At 52.2% G+C, this 12,847-nt stretch overlaps 1 protein-coding gene across 1 annotated transcript in view; it reads right to left on the reverse strand.

The window, feature by feature from the left end:
- Positions 1-8,058: 8,058 nt before the first annotated feature.
- Positions 8,059-12,847, reverse strand: part of LOC144938222 (sodium channel protein type 4 subunit alpha-like) — a 63,184-nt gene continuing 58,395 nt past the window's right edge. The window contains exons 25-26 of the mRNA XM_078866038.1: positions 11,040-11,310; positions 8,059-10,305 (exon numbers count right to left, since the gene is read on the reverse strand). Of these exons, the coding sequence (XP_078722164.1) occupies positions 8,996-10,305; positions 11,040-11,310 (1,581 nt within the window). The 3' untranslated portion in view covers positions 8,059-8,995. The remainder of the gene's footprint in view (positions 10,306-11,039; positions 11,311-12,847) is intronic.

Raw genomic sequence — 12,847 nt, forward strand, 5'->3', positions numbered from 1 at the left:
TTTTTTTCTTCTTATTATTATTATTTATGGTACATTTTTATATTAACTTTTTTTTCTGGAACCACCGTCTCGTTTTCACGTGCCCCATTGCGGCATCTCTGAAGTATTTTGGTGGTTCTTTTTACGTTGTTTTAACCGAATTCGATCATTTATTTCATCATCTCTTCTCGTTGTTCCAGTTGCCGAACCGCCCCGGCCATCCCGAAGGGGTCTCTTGAGCTGGGTCCAGTCGAGGCCCTCCGCCAGCAATGGGTAGTTGCAGGGCTGCGCCTCTATCCTTTGGCGTTTACCGTTTCAGAATGAGAACGTGTATTTATAGTGGAGGAATCCGATGAGCGACAAAGCTCTTTTTTAGAGATGTCCAGTCGTATAACTTAGATACAAGTGGCCGATTACTTTTGAGGTGTGTCATTTGTAGCAGCCATTACAAACCTAATCGGGTTACATATTTAAAATATACGTAATTTAGACACATCATCATGATCATTATCCACACCGCCACAGACAAAGATCACCCGTATAGCCTTATCAGACTGTTTGGGCAAGTGCTGTTAGCGAGTAGGACCTTTGAAGGCCGGCACGGAACATGAGGGGTGGGTGGCAAGCACCACGCCCGACCGCCTTTGTCTCCCTAGGGGAGGAGGCCCAGGATCGGTTCAGGTAATCGTCACCGGTGTTGGCCGTGAGCGGGAATCAAACTCGTGGCGCCGGGTCCGCAGCGCAGCGCGCTAACCACATCCACACCACCACAACCACCACCCTGCCAGGTGCCTCGACTCGCTGTCTCGTAGCATCCACCACCACAACAACCACCACCACTACCACGCCAGGTGCCTCGACTCGCTGTCTCGTAGCATCCACCACCACCACCACCACGCCAGGTGCCTAGACTTGCTGTCTCGTAGCATCCACCACCACAACCACCACCACCACAACCACCACCCTGCCAGATGCCTCGACTCGCTGTCTCGTAGCATCCACCACCACCGCCACCCACACGCGGGCATCTTGAGGCCACACCAGGCCCTCGCGAAACCAGCGCATCGTCATCGCCGTCATCATCTCGCCGCACGGCCAGCGCGCGACGGTTTGCCATCTTGGCGATAGCATTTCCATGTGGCCGCGGTGTTGGGTTCCGAGGTTATTTCCAGCGGCCCAGCACCAAGCAGCCTTCTGTGGATCCAAGTTGGCACTGGCCCAGGCCGCGTGCGCACGGGCCGGTTACTAAGAATGGAGGACACGGGGTGGTGACGGCAGTGGCGACGACGGCGGCGGTGGCTGCAGTGGCTTTCCTCGCCTCCTTCCCCTCCGACTGAACCTTGAGGTGGTGCGTGGAGATCACGAAGCTGTAATCGCCTCGTTTTCATGCCCCCCCCTCACCCCCATCACAGCCTTAACAAGCTGTAGGGGCAAGTGCTGTTAGCGAGCTTCACCTGGAGCATCGCACGAGGGGGTGGGTGGCCAGCAACCACGCCCGGCCACCTTTGTGTCTCCCGCGGGGCGATGTTTTTACACCACCACACCAGGTATTGAGGCTGCGTCAACCTAAAAAAAGCCCAGGACCGGTTCAGATAATCGTCACTTGTGTTGACCGTGAATTGAACTCAGGTCGCCGGGGTTAGTAGCGCAGCGCGCAAACCGCTACGCTACCGCTCCCCACTACGACACGCACGCACATACCCACGTGCCAAGCGAGGCCACCCAAGATGTCTGGGATTCCGAGTCAAAATTAACGGCGTTGTGAGCTAATCGCACGTGGCGAGCCGGCGTCGCGCTGGTCGATCAACAAATCGCAAACGAGTCGGAGTGACTGCCCCCGCACCCCGCCGCTCCCAATGAGCCAACGACGCAGCGGCGCTTATCTCCCGTTTACAGCCGGCGAGCCAGTGGCGGAAATTACACCTTCCCATGGTGGGGTCGAGTCTCGCAATACGACAGCCACTGGTTGACTTCCCCCACTTAAGCGGTGGTCGGTTTAAACAAAATTGTTTTTTTTATTTGACCAAGTAAGACCTCACCGAGCTACATCGAGCTCTTTGTTTCAGAAGGGACCTGGCGGTGAATGATAGCTCCCAAGGAAGTGGCTTATCACGTGGAAATATATTGCAGCCAAATACTCTTGAAACGCGTGACGTTGATTCTGAACGTGGAGAGAAAAACCGGAGGACCTGGAGAAAAATCCACGCGGCCACGGGGAGAGAGACACGCACGAATATACAAGAGCCGGGGGGATTCGGGATCGAACCCACGACCTCCTGTATACCAGGCGAGGTAGTCAATATCTAGCTACCGTGATGATGAGAGAGAGACACGCAAACTCCAAATATGCAGCAGGCATCAGGGTCGGGATCGAACACACGACCTCCTGTATACCAGGCGAGGTAGTTAACATCTCGCCATCTCGCCACCGTGGCGACCGCCCCAATCATCCCTCCCAGGTGGGATGATTGGGTCCCCGAGGTCAACCGACCGGAGCTGGCAGCGTTCCGACAGCGAGACCGGCGACAAACGTTGCGAGTGCCCGAGCCACGTGGCAAAACAACGCTGACGTTCGCGACGGGTAACTTGGGAGGGGGGGGTCGTTTTATTTTTTTGCCTCTCGGGGTTTTGAGTTTGTCGGCGCTGAACTCTGCGACCTTTCGAGGCATTCGAGAGCAAATGCGGCCTGCTCACGCTCGTCGAGGACTAACTCACCACGGGAATCGTAGGAAGTGGTCGTAATTGGTAACGTGAGCTTTAACTCGTGTTGTTTTCAAAATTATTATCAAGGCCGCGTTATTGCTTTGTTGGTACGGTAGTTTTAAATTGAACGTCTTGTGCGTTATATGCTGTATTCTAAGTGTCGGTGCCATTGGTGTAAACGTTATTTTATGCTTTGAGGTGTAAAGTTGCGATGTGAAATTAGTTATATATTTAAATATTGATTGATTGCTGTGTGCTGGATTGCTTATCGTGGAAGCCTGCCCCGTGAGTGAAACCAGTCGCTGTTATTGTTTGGGACTCAAATCAGAAAATTTTTGGACTTTTCTTTAGTTAAAATTCTGTGACAATTGTGCCAGATTTCAGTTTTTTTTAAGCCCCCTCCTGGAACGTCATCGGCATTTACATCAGTCACTCGCACGGCTGTTGTATACGGATGATCTGCCACATTCCAAAAAGGTCACTGGTGATGATAAATCATCGTGCTTTCAGGACGTGAATGAACGTGCATCACTCCGATATGAATCACTCCGCCGAGACGCACTCGCACATTATAATTAGTTCTGAACCCGTTCGCATTTTGCTTTCTTGGGTTATTAAATGCGCTGGTATCGAATACATGCTGCTATTTAGAGGGCGGCCCGGATCGGATCGCGTCGTGTAAAAATATTTACTTCCTTTCTGAAATCCGGCACGGATCCACTGACATTTCATACGGACAAAAAAAAAGCCTCCCCGCCTCATACTGGCACTTTAATTAATGAAGCATAAAAGCTGTCACGAGTCACACGGTCTTTGAGCGGTGGCGCAGAATTCCTTCCCCCCGCCGTCCATCGTATCACGTGTATCCACACGTCAAGTTGACCGGCGGGCTTTGCTCGGAGCGCACACGGCACTTATCCCGTCATTGGGCAGAATCGAAGAGAGAGGATCGGAGCGAGAGAGAGAGAGGGAGGGCATCATCTGATCTGCTATGCCACCCACCCCGTTGCAGACGCGATGTCCTCGCCATCAGATCCCCGCTCGCACAACCTGGGGGCACTTGGAACGTCGGTGTAAATTTGGATTTCGCTGACGCCCCTTGAGTGCCTTACAAGGGTGAATTACCCCCCAGCCAGAAAGAGACGATAAGTTTACAGGGAGAAGGACTGAACTTTTGATCACCTAGACGAGTATCCGGGGTGGAAGAAGTGGCAGGGGGGGCGAGTGGAGGAATTTGAGGCACAGCCTCGCAGGGTTTGATTTCATTTGCGGGAAAAATAAAATAAAAATAAAGCCGCGTGGTTTGTGGAGTTCTCGTGGATGGCACCCACCGCCTTCCCTGACGAGCGGGGCGATTTAGGCTGCTCGTCCTTCTCGACACTGCACACTGCAAGAGGTGCGTGTCCCTGCTACTGAATTAGATAACAGCTCTCCTCTTGGAGATGAGCAGTATGTGAAGGTGTGGTCTTTAAATTGCTTGCTCACGTCACTGCTGGCGCGGAGTGCCTTTCATCTCGAGGCGGCTCTAGCGTGGTCCCTTCGCCGGGCACTTTGCGGCCTCCTCTCCCGTGCTGGCCGGCCAAGACGGCCTTTAGAAGACGGCGGGGATTACCAGCCACGCTGCCAATCCACCGGTTACCCACACTTCACCCCGCCGGCTGCGATCTGCCTGCCTCGAGCACAATTGGCGGTCGAGGCCGGGTCGGAACAGAGGTGGGCGCGCAGGGGATTTTAAGAAACTTTTCTCCCATTTTTATTTAAAGCTTTCGTGACTGCAGGGATTCATATTCTTTATTCTTATATATTTTTTATTATTTTATTATTTCCCTTCTACGTGACTTTACCGAAAGAACCAAGAATATATTTTCTCCTTATTGTTTCAACTGCCGCGCCCGGAAATCGAACCGACCGATCGCCAACACCACAGCAGCTGTATCCCACCCACGGATGGAGCGACGCTGTATTTCGCCAATGCTTACGGCTCCCGTTTCACGCGTCGCTGGTGAACGGTCACAGCGTTGATCCTTTCTGCTTCCTCCCTCGCACTGCTCCACCTTTTAGGAAAACTCTCCTCACATCATCGTCGTCATCTCTCTTCCCCCATGCTCTTATCACAATAGTATTGATAACCTCGCCCCAATTCAAGCAGCGCATTAGGTCGTGTGTAGTAACACCTGCAATAGTGCTGGTTAGTACTGGCTGCCAGGCTTTTTTAGTTTCTTGGGCCTGTGCTCGGAAACTAATAAATAAAAACTAAAAAAATACTCTTTGGTTATTTCGGTAAAGTCACGTGGGTATGAAATAAAATAAATCACGATGTCATAAACCACGTTTCGGGCGCAACACAAAGCTTGTGTTGCGCCTGAAACGTCGTGATTTATTTTATTTGATACCCACGTGACTTTACCGAAAGAACCAAAGGGTATGGATTCCTGCAGTCACGAAAGCTTCAAATCAAGATTAAAAAAAAAATGCCGACCAGATTCACCGCAGAGAAATCTCATCTCGCCGGCGTTTTCCCACGGGTCGAGCCCTCGGGCGGCGGGGCATTGGGCTCAGAGCCCCGTGCCCGGGAGGTCGTTGGCAGCGGAGATGAAGACGCGGGCAGACCGCGGCGTGGCTGGCGGTCGTTCAACGTGCGACTGTGGTCGTCCAGAACAGACCGTGCAACGTAGAACGACGCAATGCCCCGATCCACAAATACATCGCGGCGATAAAACTACTCCGCTGCTCCTGACGCGCTTGCCGTCTGGGCTTTGACCACCTGAATGTGCAACTGCAAGTTGTTGCTCTGCGCCCACATCAGCCGTACGACAAGAAGAAGAAGAAGTTCCAATCCCTCTGTCGCGTCCGCGGCCGCCCGCTCGGACGTTCGGTTCGGGCACCAAGCCAGTAGGCGGTCGCTGTTTCACAAGCGGTCGATGGTTTGTTGTTCTTGGCACTGCAAGAGGCGCGTGTCCCTTGTTTAGTTTGGTGTCCTTCCCCCGCACCTCCGACTCGCACGGTTTGGCTACGTACGTACGACACGTCCGTGCCCCGCCACGATAGGTCGAGCTTGCGAGCTTCGCGGTAATCTTTATTCGAAATTCACGGCCGTTGTGCGGGGAACAATAAATCCAATAGTTCACGGAGAGGTCGGGGATTGAGGTGGGGGCGGGTGGTCTGCCCCCCCCCCCCCCAAAATTACTTAGCAAAGCGGTCAGAGGCTCAGAGCAGCTCGCGATCGGAAGGTCGCAAGTTAAAATCCCGGTCAGAGGGTCAAGTTGGGACACCAATTCTCTAAGGTCGATTAAAATGTGGGGTTGTCACCAGCGGTCATGCTATGGAGAGACTGGCCCCGGCCATGATAACGTGGAAAACCCACCGCTGGCTGAGCACCGGGGAAGAAAGATGAGCACCGCCCCATTGCCCATCTGAGCAGGGAGATGACTCGAACGACGACCTGTCAACTCAACTCATTTACCGGCAGCCGTAGTCAATACACTGCTGGATGGACGAAGGCCCCCCCCACCACCCCTCAAGCCGCCATTTCTCGTGATGTAATAAACCATTCCCTGCAATAATCCACAGCCGATTTCATTGCTCCATCGGCTGAGTTCCCCCCCGTTCCTTGGCCACCGCTCCGCTATGATTCTGGACCACCGTGCCATCATACGAAGGAGGAGACATCGCAGCAGTTAACAACTTCGCTGCTCCCGGCTATCGGGCTTGACCACCTGAATGTGACGAGATGTTAATTGCCTCGCCTGGTATACAGGAGGTCGTGGGTTTGATCCATACCCCTGTATATTTGGAGTTTGCATTCTCTCTCTCTCTCCCCGTGGTCACGTGGATTTCTCTCCGGGTCCTCCGGTTTTCCCCTCCACATTTTGAAACACGCGTCTAAGAGTATTTTGGCTGCAATAAACGTCCACGTGATAAGCCACTTCGTTGAGCTATCATTTACGATAGCTATACAGCTCAGTAGGGCCTTACCTGGTTAAAAAAAAAATAGTTGCGTGAAATCGCTGCTCTGCGTCTACATCAGCCGTACGACAAGAAGAAGATCCCTTCTAGCCGCGACGCGTCCAGCCCAAAAGGCAAATTAAACTTTTCTCAACGCCTCGAATCGTGCCGCTGTCCCGGTTGTGTTCATCCGACGACAACGCAAAATTGCCAATCGGTTCGCCAACGACCTATCAAACGCTTCCGTTGTGCGCACTCCTCGTCGTTTTCGCACGTTTCCCACGCCTCTGGTCGCAGGCGTCGGAAATTTCACGTCGCAAGCAAAAATAAACCCCGCAAGATCACTTCCCAAACGCAAAAAAAAAACCTCACGTTGGCAATCGTGCGACGGAAACCGCCCCGCGCGTCGTTCGCCATCTTTCTCGCGCAGGTTGAGTTGTTGTTTATTTATTTTCTCCCCCATTCAGAGTGAGAGAGCTGGTACAAAACTGACACCTTTATTCAAGGCATCATGTTTGCAATGACCACAACACAAGTAGTCAATAAAGCAAACAAAAAGAAGCAACTCTGATAAGGATGATAATATGCACTGTCCAGTACAGTGCATATTATCATCCTTATCAGAAGCAACTCGGATAAGGATGATAATATGCACTGTACTGGACAGTGCATATTATCATCCTTATCAGAGTTGCTTCTTTTTGTTTGCTTTTTTTGACTACTTGTGTTGTGTACTTGTGTTGTGGTCATTGCAAACATGATGCCTTGAATAAAGGTGTCAGTTTTGTACCAGTTAAAAGGGTAAAAACCTACTATCATATTTTGCCACTGGTAAAAGAGATCTCATAGTGAGTGAGAGAGCTGTTCGTATCTTCGTGTCTCCAATTTTTTGTTTATTTTCATTCATATTATTGAATATTCACTTGGAGCTGCAGCAATTTCTTTCATAACAGCGGAGTATATCACATTATAGAAACATAAACCGCTCGGAGGCAGGGGAAAATAAAAATTACATCCCCTAAATCCTTAAACTTAAAGTGTCCGTAGAGACAAAGTGGGGGGGGGACGGGGGACGGTCGGGATCCCCTTTAGGCTGTCACAGACATCGGCAGGGTCCGTGTGCAAAAATACAAAAGAAATAATTAAAGTAATCGTAATAAGAATAACATTCATAACGGTAATAGTTTCTGCATACCTTATACACATCAGAACATGCAAGCGTCGATACGTATCATCATCATCATCATCCCAGGGCGTTGAAAGAATTAAAAATAACGATTAAAAAAAACAACAACAAGCAGAACCTCGCTGCATCATCTCACTGCGGAAGCCACTTCGCTCAAACGCATGCTTCATCCACTCGCCGGCTCCGTCGCCGCAGCGTTTATTTATTTATTTATCCCCCCCCTCCCCCCCAAAAAAAGCCTCTAAACCCCGGGGCGGTGTAAATGGCATGCGTCGTGCAAACCCGCTCGATTGTCCCGTCGACGTCACGCCGCCGTTCCGGCTCATGCTTCGTGGTGGCGGCTCCTTCTCGCTCGCCAGATTGATGTATCACGTACATATTATTGTTATTTTTTGGTTGCAGCTGCAATTGCGGGCTGGTAGAGGCGGGTGGGTAGGGGCGGTCGGGCGGGCGGGCACCGTGGCAATTTTGCAGCTGGTGGATAACTTGGCCGAGGTGGCGGACGGCTCGGAGAGCGGCGATTGCGTCGCGTTGAGCGCCGTGACCCCTGACCCTGCCCCTGCCCCGTCCACCCCACCGCCGCCTCCTCCTCTCCCCGCGTACTTCCCCGCCTGACCTCGCTTCAACCCGGAGCTTTCCGTCGCAATAAATAATTTCGGAGTAGATTCCGGCTTTCTTTCCGAAGAAACAAAACAAAAAACGGCGGCCCGTTGAATTTGTTAACAACGATCTTTCTTTTTTGGTTTTCTTCAAACGTGCGCCTTCCGTCTGCGAGCTCGCGCGAAAGCTGCACCGGGAGTGTACCACTCGGCGGACGCGACGTGGGTGCATCTCCTGGCAAAAGTGCACACAAATAAAAACGATAATGTCCACGCAACGTCGAAAGAGCGATGCTTTGTTGGCAAGTCATTACTTGATCACAGTTGTTGTTTTTCATTTTGCGCAAGTGCGATTCGCAGCAAGCAGTTGCATAATTTTGGCATCCGAGCGAGATACATGTTGCCGACAGGCGTCGGCGGTACGGGCGTCGCGAGCGGTCATCCCGGCACGCACGTGGGCGGCAGCCGGAGGAGACAGCGCCAACTCGTTCACCGCGGAGCGTCCCGTCTCGTCAGAAAGGGCCGAACCTTTCGGCGCCGCCGCCGCTTGGCTCGGACGCGAAGGGGTGGTGCGCGTGCGCCGCTAGACGACGGATTCCCGTATGTTCTTGCCCTCGAAGTCCTTGTTTTCTGGCTTGAGCCGCGCCGTGGCGACGCCGCCTTTGTCGCCTTCTTCTTTACGTTCCGCCTCCTTGTCATAGACGACGTCGTCCGGCGTCGCGGGAGACTCGCCGGGCAGCGGCGGAGATGCCAACGTCGCCGACGCGTCCGGCGACGCAGCTTCGGGATCGACGACCTCCGCTTCTGGCCGAGTCGCCGCCGCCGCCGCGGCTGCCGCGGCCGCCGTCTCCGGCTCCGGTACCTCCACCGTGGCGGCGTCTTTCGGCCCCGCGTCCGCCCCGTCGCCCGCTCCGGGCTTGACGTCGCCGTCGTGAATCTTCTTGAGCGACACGCGCATGCGGTGGCGCCGGTACGCGCGCTGGATGACGCGCGCCGCCAGCTCCTCCTGCCGGCGCCGCAGCGTCGTGGTGATGGGCTCGTAGGAGATCTTGGAGGGGTTCGCCGCCATGAAGCGGTCCTCCATCTGCTGCTTGAGCGCGTCCATGCCGGCGCCCTCGCCCAGCACGCGCTTGGTGAACGCGAAGAGGATGTCCAGGCAGTGGATGCGGTCGCCTATCACCATGGGCAGGTCCATGTTGTAGAGGCGGATCTTGTTGGGCTTGGCGACGCGCAGCGGGTCGTCCAGGGCGTCGGCAAAGTCCGACAGGCGCTCCCACTCCATGAACTGCGTGACGTCCGGGTCGAAGCGCTCCCACACCTCGTAGAACGTCTCGAAGTCGTCCTCGCTCAGCGGCTCGGTGCTCTCCTCCGTGGCCACGTTGAAGTTCTCGAGGATGATGGCGATGTACATGTTGACGACCACCAGGAAGGAGATGATGATGTAGCTGGTGAAGAAGGCGATGCCCACCGGCGAGTTGCCGCAGTCGCCCCTCACCGACGTGCCCGGGTGCTCCTGCTCGAGGTCGCAGTCGGGCGGGCTGTTGAGGATGGGGTTCAGGAGGCCGTCCCAGCCGGCCGACGTGGTGATCATGAAGAGGCAGATCATGCTGTTGCCGAACGTCTCGAAGTTGAACATGTCGTCGATGCCGCTCTCCCGCCGCACGTAGGCGAAGTTGGACATGGCGAAGATGGAGAAGATGAACATGACGAGGAAGAGCAGCAGGCCGATGTTGAAGAGCGCCGGCAGCGACATCATGAGCGCGAAGAGCAGCGTGCGGATGCCCTTGGCGCCGCGGATCAGGCGGAGCACTCGCCCGATTCGGGCGAGGCGGATCACGCGGAACAACGTGGGGGACACGAAGTACTTCTCGATGATGTCCGCCAGCAGGATGCCTGCGAGACACGCGCACACACGCACACACACGCACACACACGCGCACACACGCGCACACACGCGCACACACGCGCTTACTGTGTTGCGTTTGTTGTCCTTCCCCCCCACGCCCGCACGGTGCGAAAGAAGTTCAACATGCGTACAGGCGTCATTCTCCAACGGCACGTTGCGTTTACAAGCGTTGTCGAACATCGCAACTTCGCAAATGTGCCGCGGTGGCTAGGAGATGTTAACTACCTCGCCTGGTATACAGGAGGCCGTGGGTTCGATCCCGACCCTGACGCCTGCTGTATATTTGGAGTTTGCGTGTCTCTCTATCATCATCACGGTGGCTAGGAGATGTTAACTACCTTGCCTGATATACAGCAGGCCGTGGGTTCGATCCCGAGCCTGACGCCTGCCGCTGTATATTTGGAGTTTGCGTGTCTCTCTCCCCGTGGTCGCGTGAATTTTTTTCCGGATCCTCCGGTTTTTCCCTCCACATTTGGTATTTGGCTACTGCTATAAATGTCCACGTGAAAAGCCACTTCGTTGAGCTGTCATTTGTGGCCAGGTGGCTTCTGAAAAAGAGTGATCTTGCTCAGTGGGTGCCTTACCTGGTAAAATAAAAAAAAATATTAATTGTTATACGATTACCGTCATGAAGGTGACCTCGTCTCTGTCTCTCTGACCTCTGGCTCCCTGACCTCGCCAGCCCAAGGAACCTGATGGCGCGACCTTTGCATCAACTCACCCACGATGGACAGGATGACCACCACGAAGTCGAAAATGTTCCACCCGACGGTGAAGTAGTAGTGACGGAGCGAGAAGAGCTTGAGGAGGCACTCGCCGGTGAAGACGACGATGAAGATGAGGTTGACGTAGTAGAGAACTTCGCTCATCAACTGGCTCTGATCGTCGACCTCCACCATCATCGTCACCATGTTGAGGCAGATGAGGACCATGATGATGATGTCGAAGGCCTGCTTGGCCACCAGGTCGTACACCCAGCCCTGGACGATGTTCTGCGTGGCGGGAGCGGACGACGGGAGGAACGGAATTAGCGTCGCGGTCACAAGGGGTTCTAAAAATATACATTGAACCTATTTTTTTTAAATATGAAAACCTACGCTTAGGTGTTTTCGGTAAAGTCACGTAGGCAAAAAAATAATAAGAATAAAATAAAATAATAATGAATGAAAATAACTCAATTAAATCACGACGTTTCGGAGGCAACACAAGTCTCCGTCTTCAGGTGGGACAGTCACAGCTAAATTTACTGTTTCATTTAATTGAGTTATTTTAATTTATTATTATTTTATTATTATTATTATTATTATTTTACCCACGTGACTTTACCGAAAAAACCAAAGAGTATGAATCCTTGCAGTCATGAAAGCTTCAAATCTAGATTCATGAAAACCTACTTGGATTTATTTTACCAGGTAAGGCCCACTGAGCCTATATAGGTCGGTGAGAGAGACTGTGTCAAGGAGTCTGCGATCCAAAGATAATAATAATAATCTTACATACAAGAGGTGAACCATCACATGATGTGCAAGGCATGATGGGAGAACTGATCTGACGGTCATGACTCTGCCTATTTTGCTTAATACAATCCACATTTTGCACTGCTACTATTGTTTGTCTTCAGACTGCTCAGTTCAGTTTGAGTTTATTTTGAATTACCCTGCGAGCCAATAAGCTCTTGAATCAACAAAAAACAACATCGCCGCTTCTCCGACATTAGCTACAAGTCACAGTAAAATACATCAATAATAGACAATAGCAGATAAGTGAAATCAAAAATAGAAATCGCAATGTAAAAAAACAAATTTCAGCAGCATAAAAATTCAGTTAAATATAGATTCTTATCAATTAGCACGCTTTAGCTAAAAAAAATACTAATTTTAATCTGCCATATTAATTGAAATGCCTAAAACACGATGGCATTATATATTTTTTGGCGTCTGACATATATCCTTGTGTGCTTGCATTTCATAACAAGTCACCTCTGATAAGCACGGATGGCTATGTATGGCTTGGAAATTCATAACAGCCAAATACTCGTAAACGGGCGTTGATTATAAATATGGAAGGAAAAACCGGAGGACGCGGAGAAAAATCTACGCGACCACAGGGAGAGAGAGAGACACGCAAACTTCAAATATACAGCAGCAGTCGTCAGGGTCGGGATCGAACCCACAACCTCCTGTATACCAGGCGAGATAGTCAACATCTTCTAGCCACTGCAGCGCCCCCGTTCACAATGCGTCTCATCGTGAAGAGCGAACGGAGGGGCCGCATCGTCGATGTCATTATCTATCAGCGTCAGCCATGATCTATACACCACTGGATGTGAAGGCTTCCTCAAGATCTCACGAAGCAACGACCCATCTAGCGTCTTCCACAAGAGCAGATTTCACCGCACCACCTGTTTGGTGGGCGTCCTGAGCAACGCAGGCAATGACGATGCTGATGATCCGAATGATGACGGTGACACTGATGCTGACAATGACGACGAAGACGATAATTACTACGACTGTTATGACAGTGATGAGA

Source organism: Lampetra fluviatilis, chromosome 21 (assembly GCF_964198595.1).
Source record: "Lampetra fluviatilis chromosome 21, kcLamFluv1.1, whole genome shotgun sequence".
In the NCBI taxonomy this organism is placed as follows: domain Eukaryota; kingdom Metazoa; phylum Chordata; class Hyperoartia; order Petromyzontiformes; family Petromyzontidae; genus Lampetra; species Lampetra fluviatilis.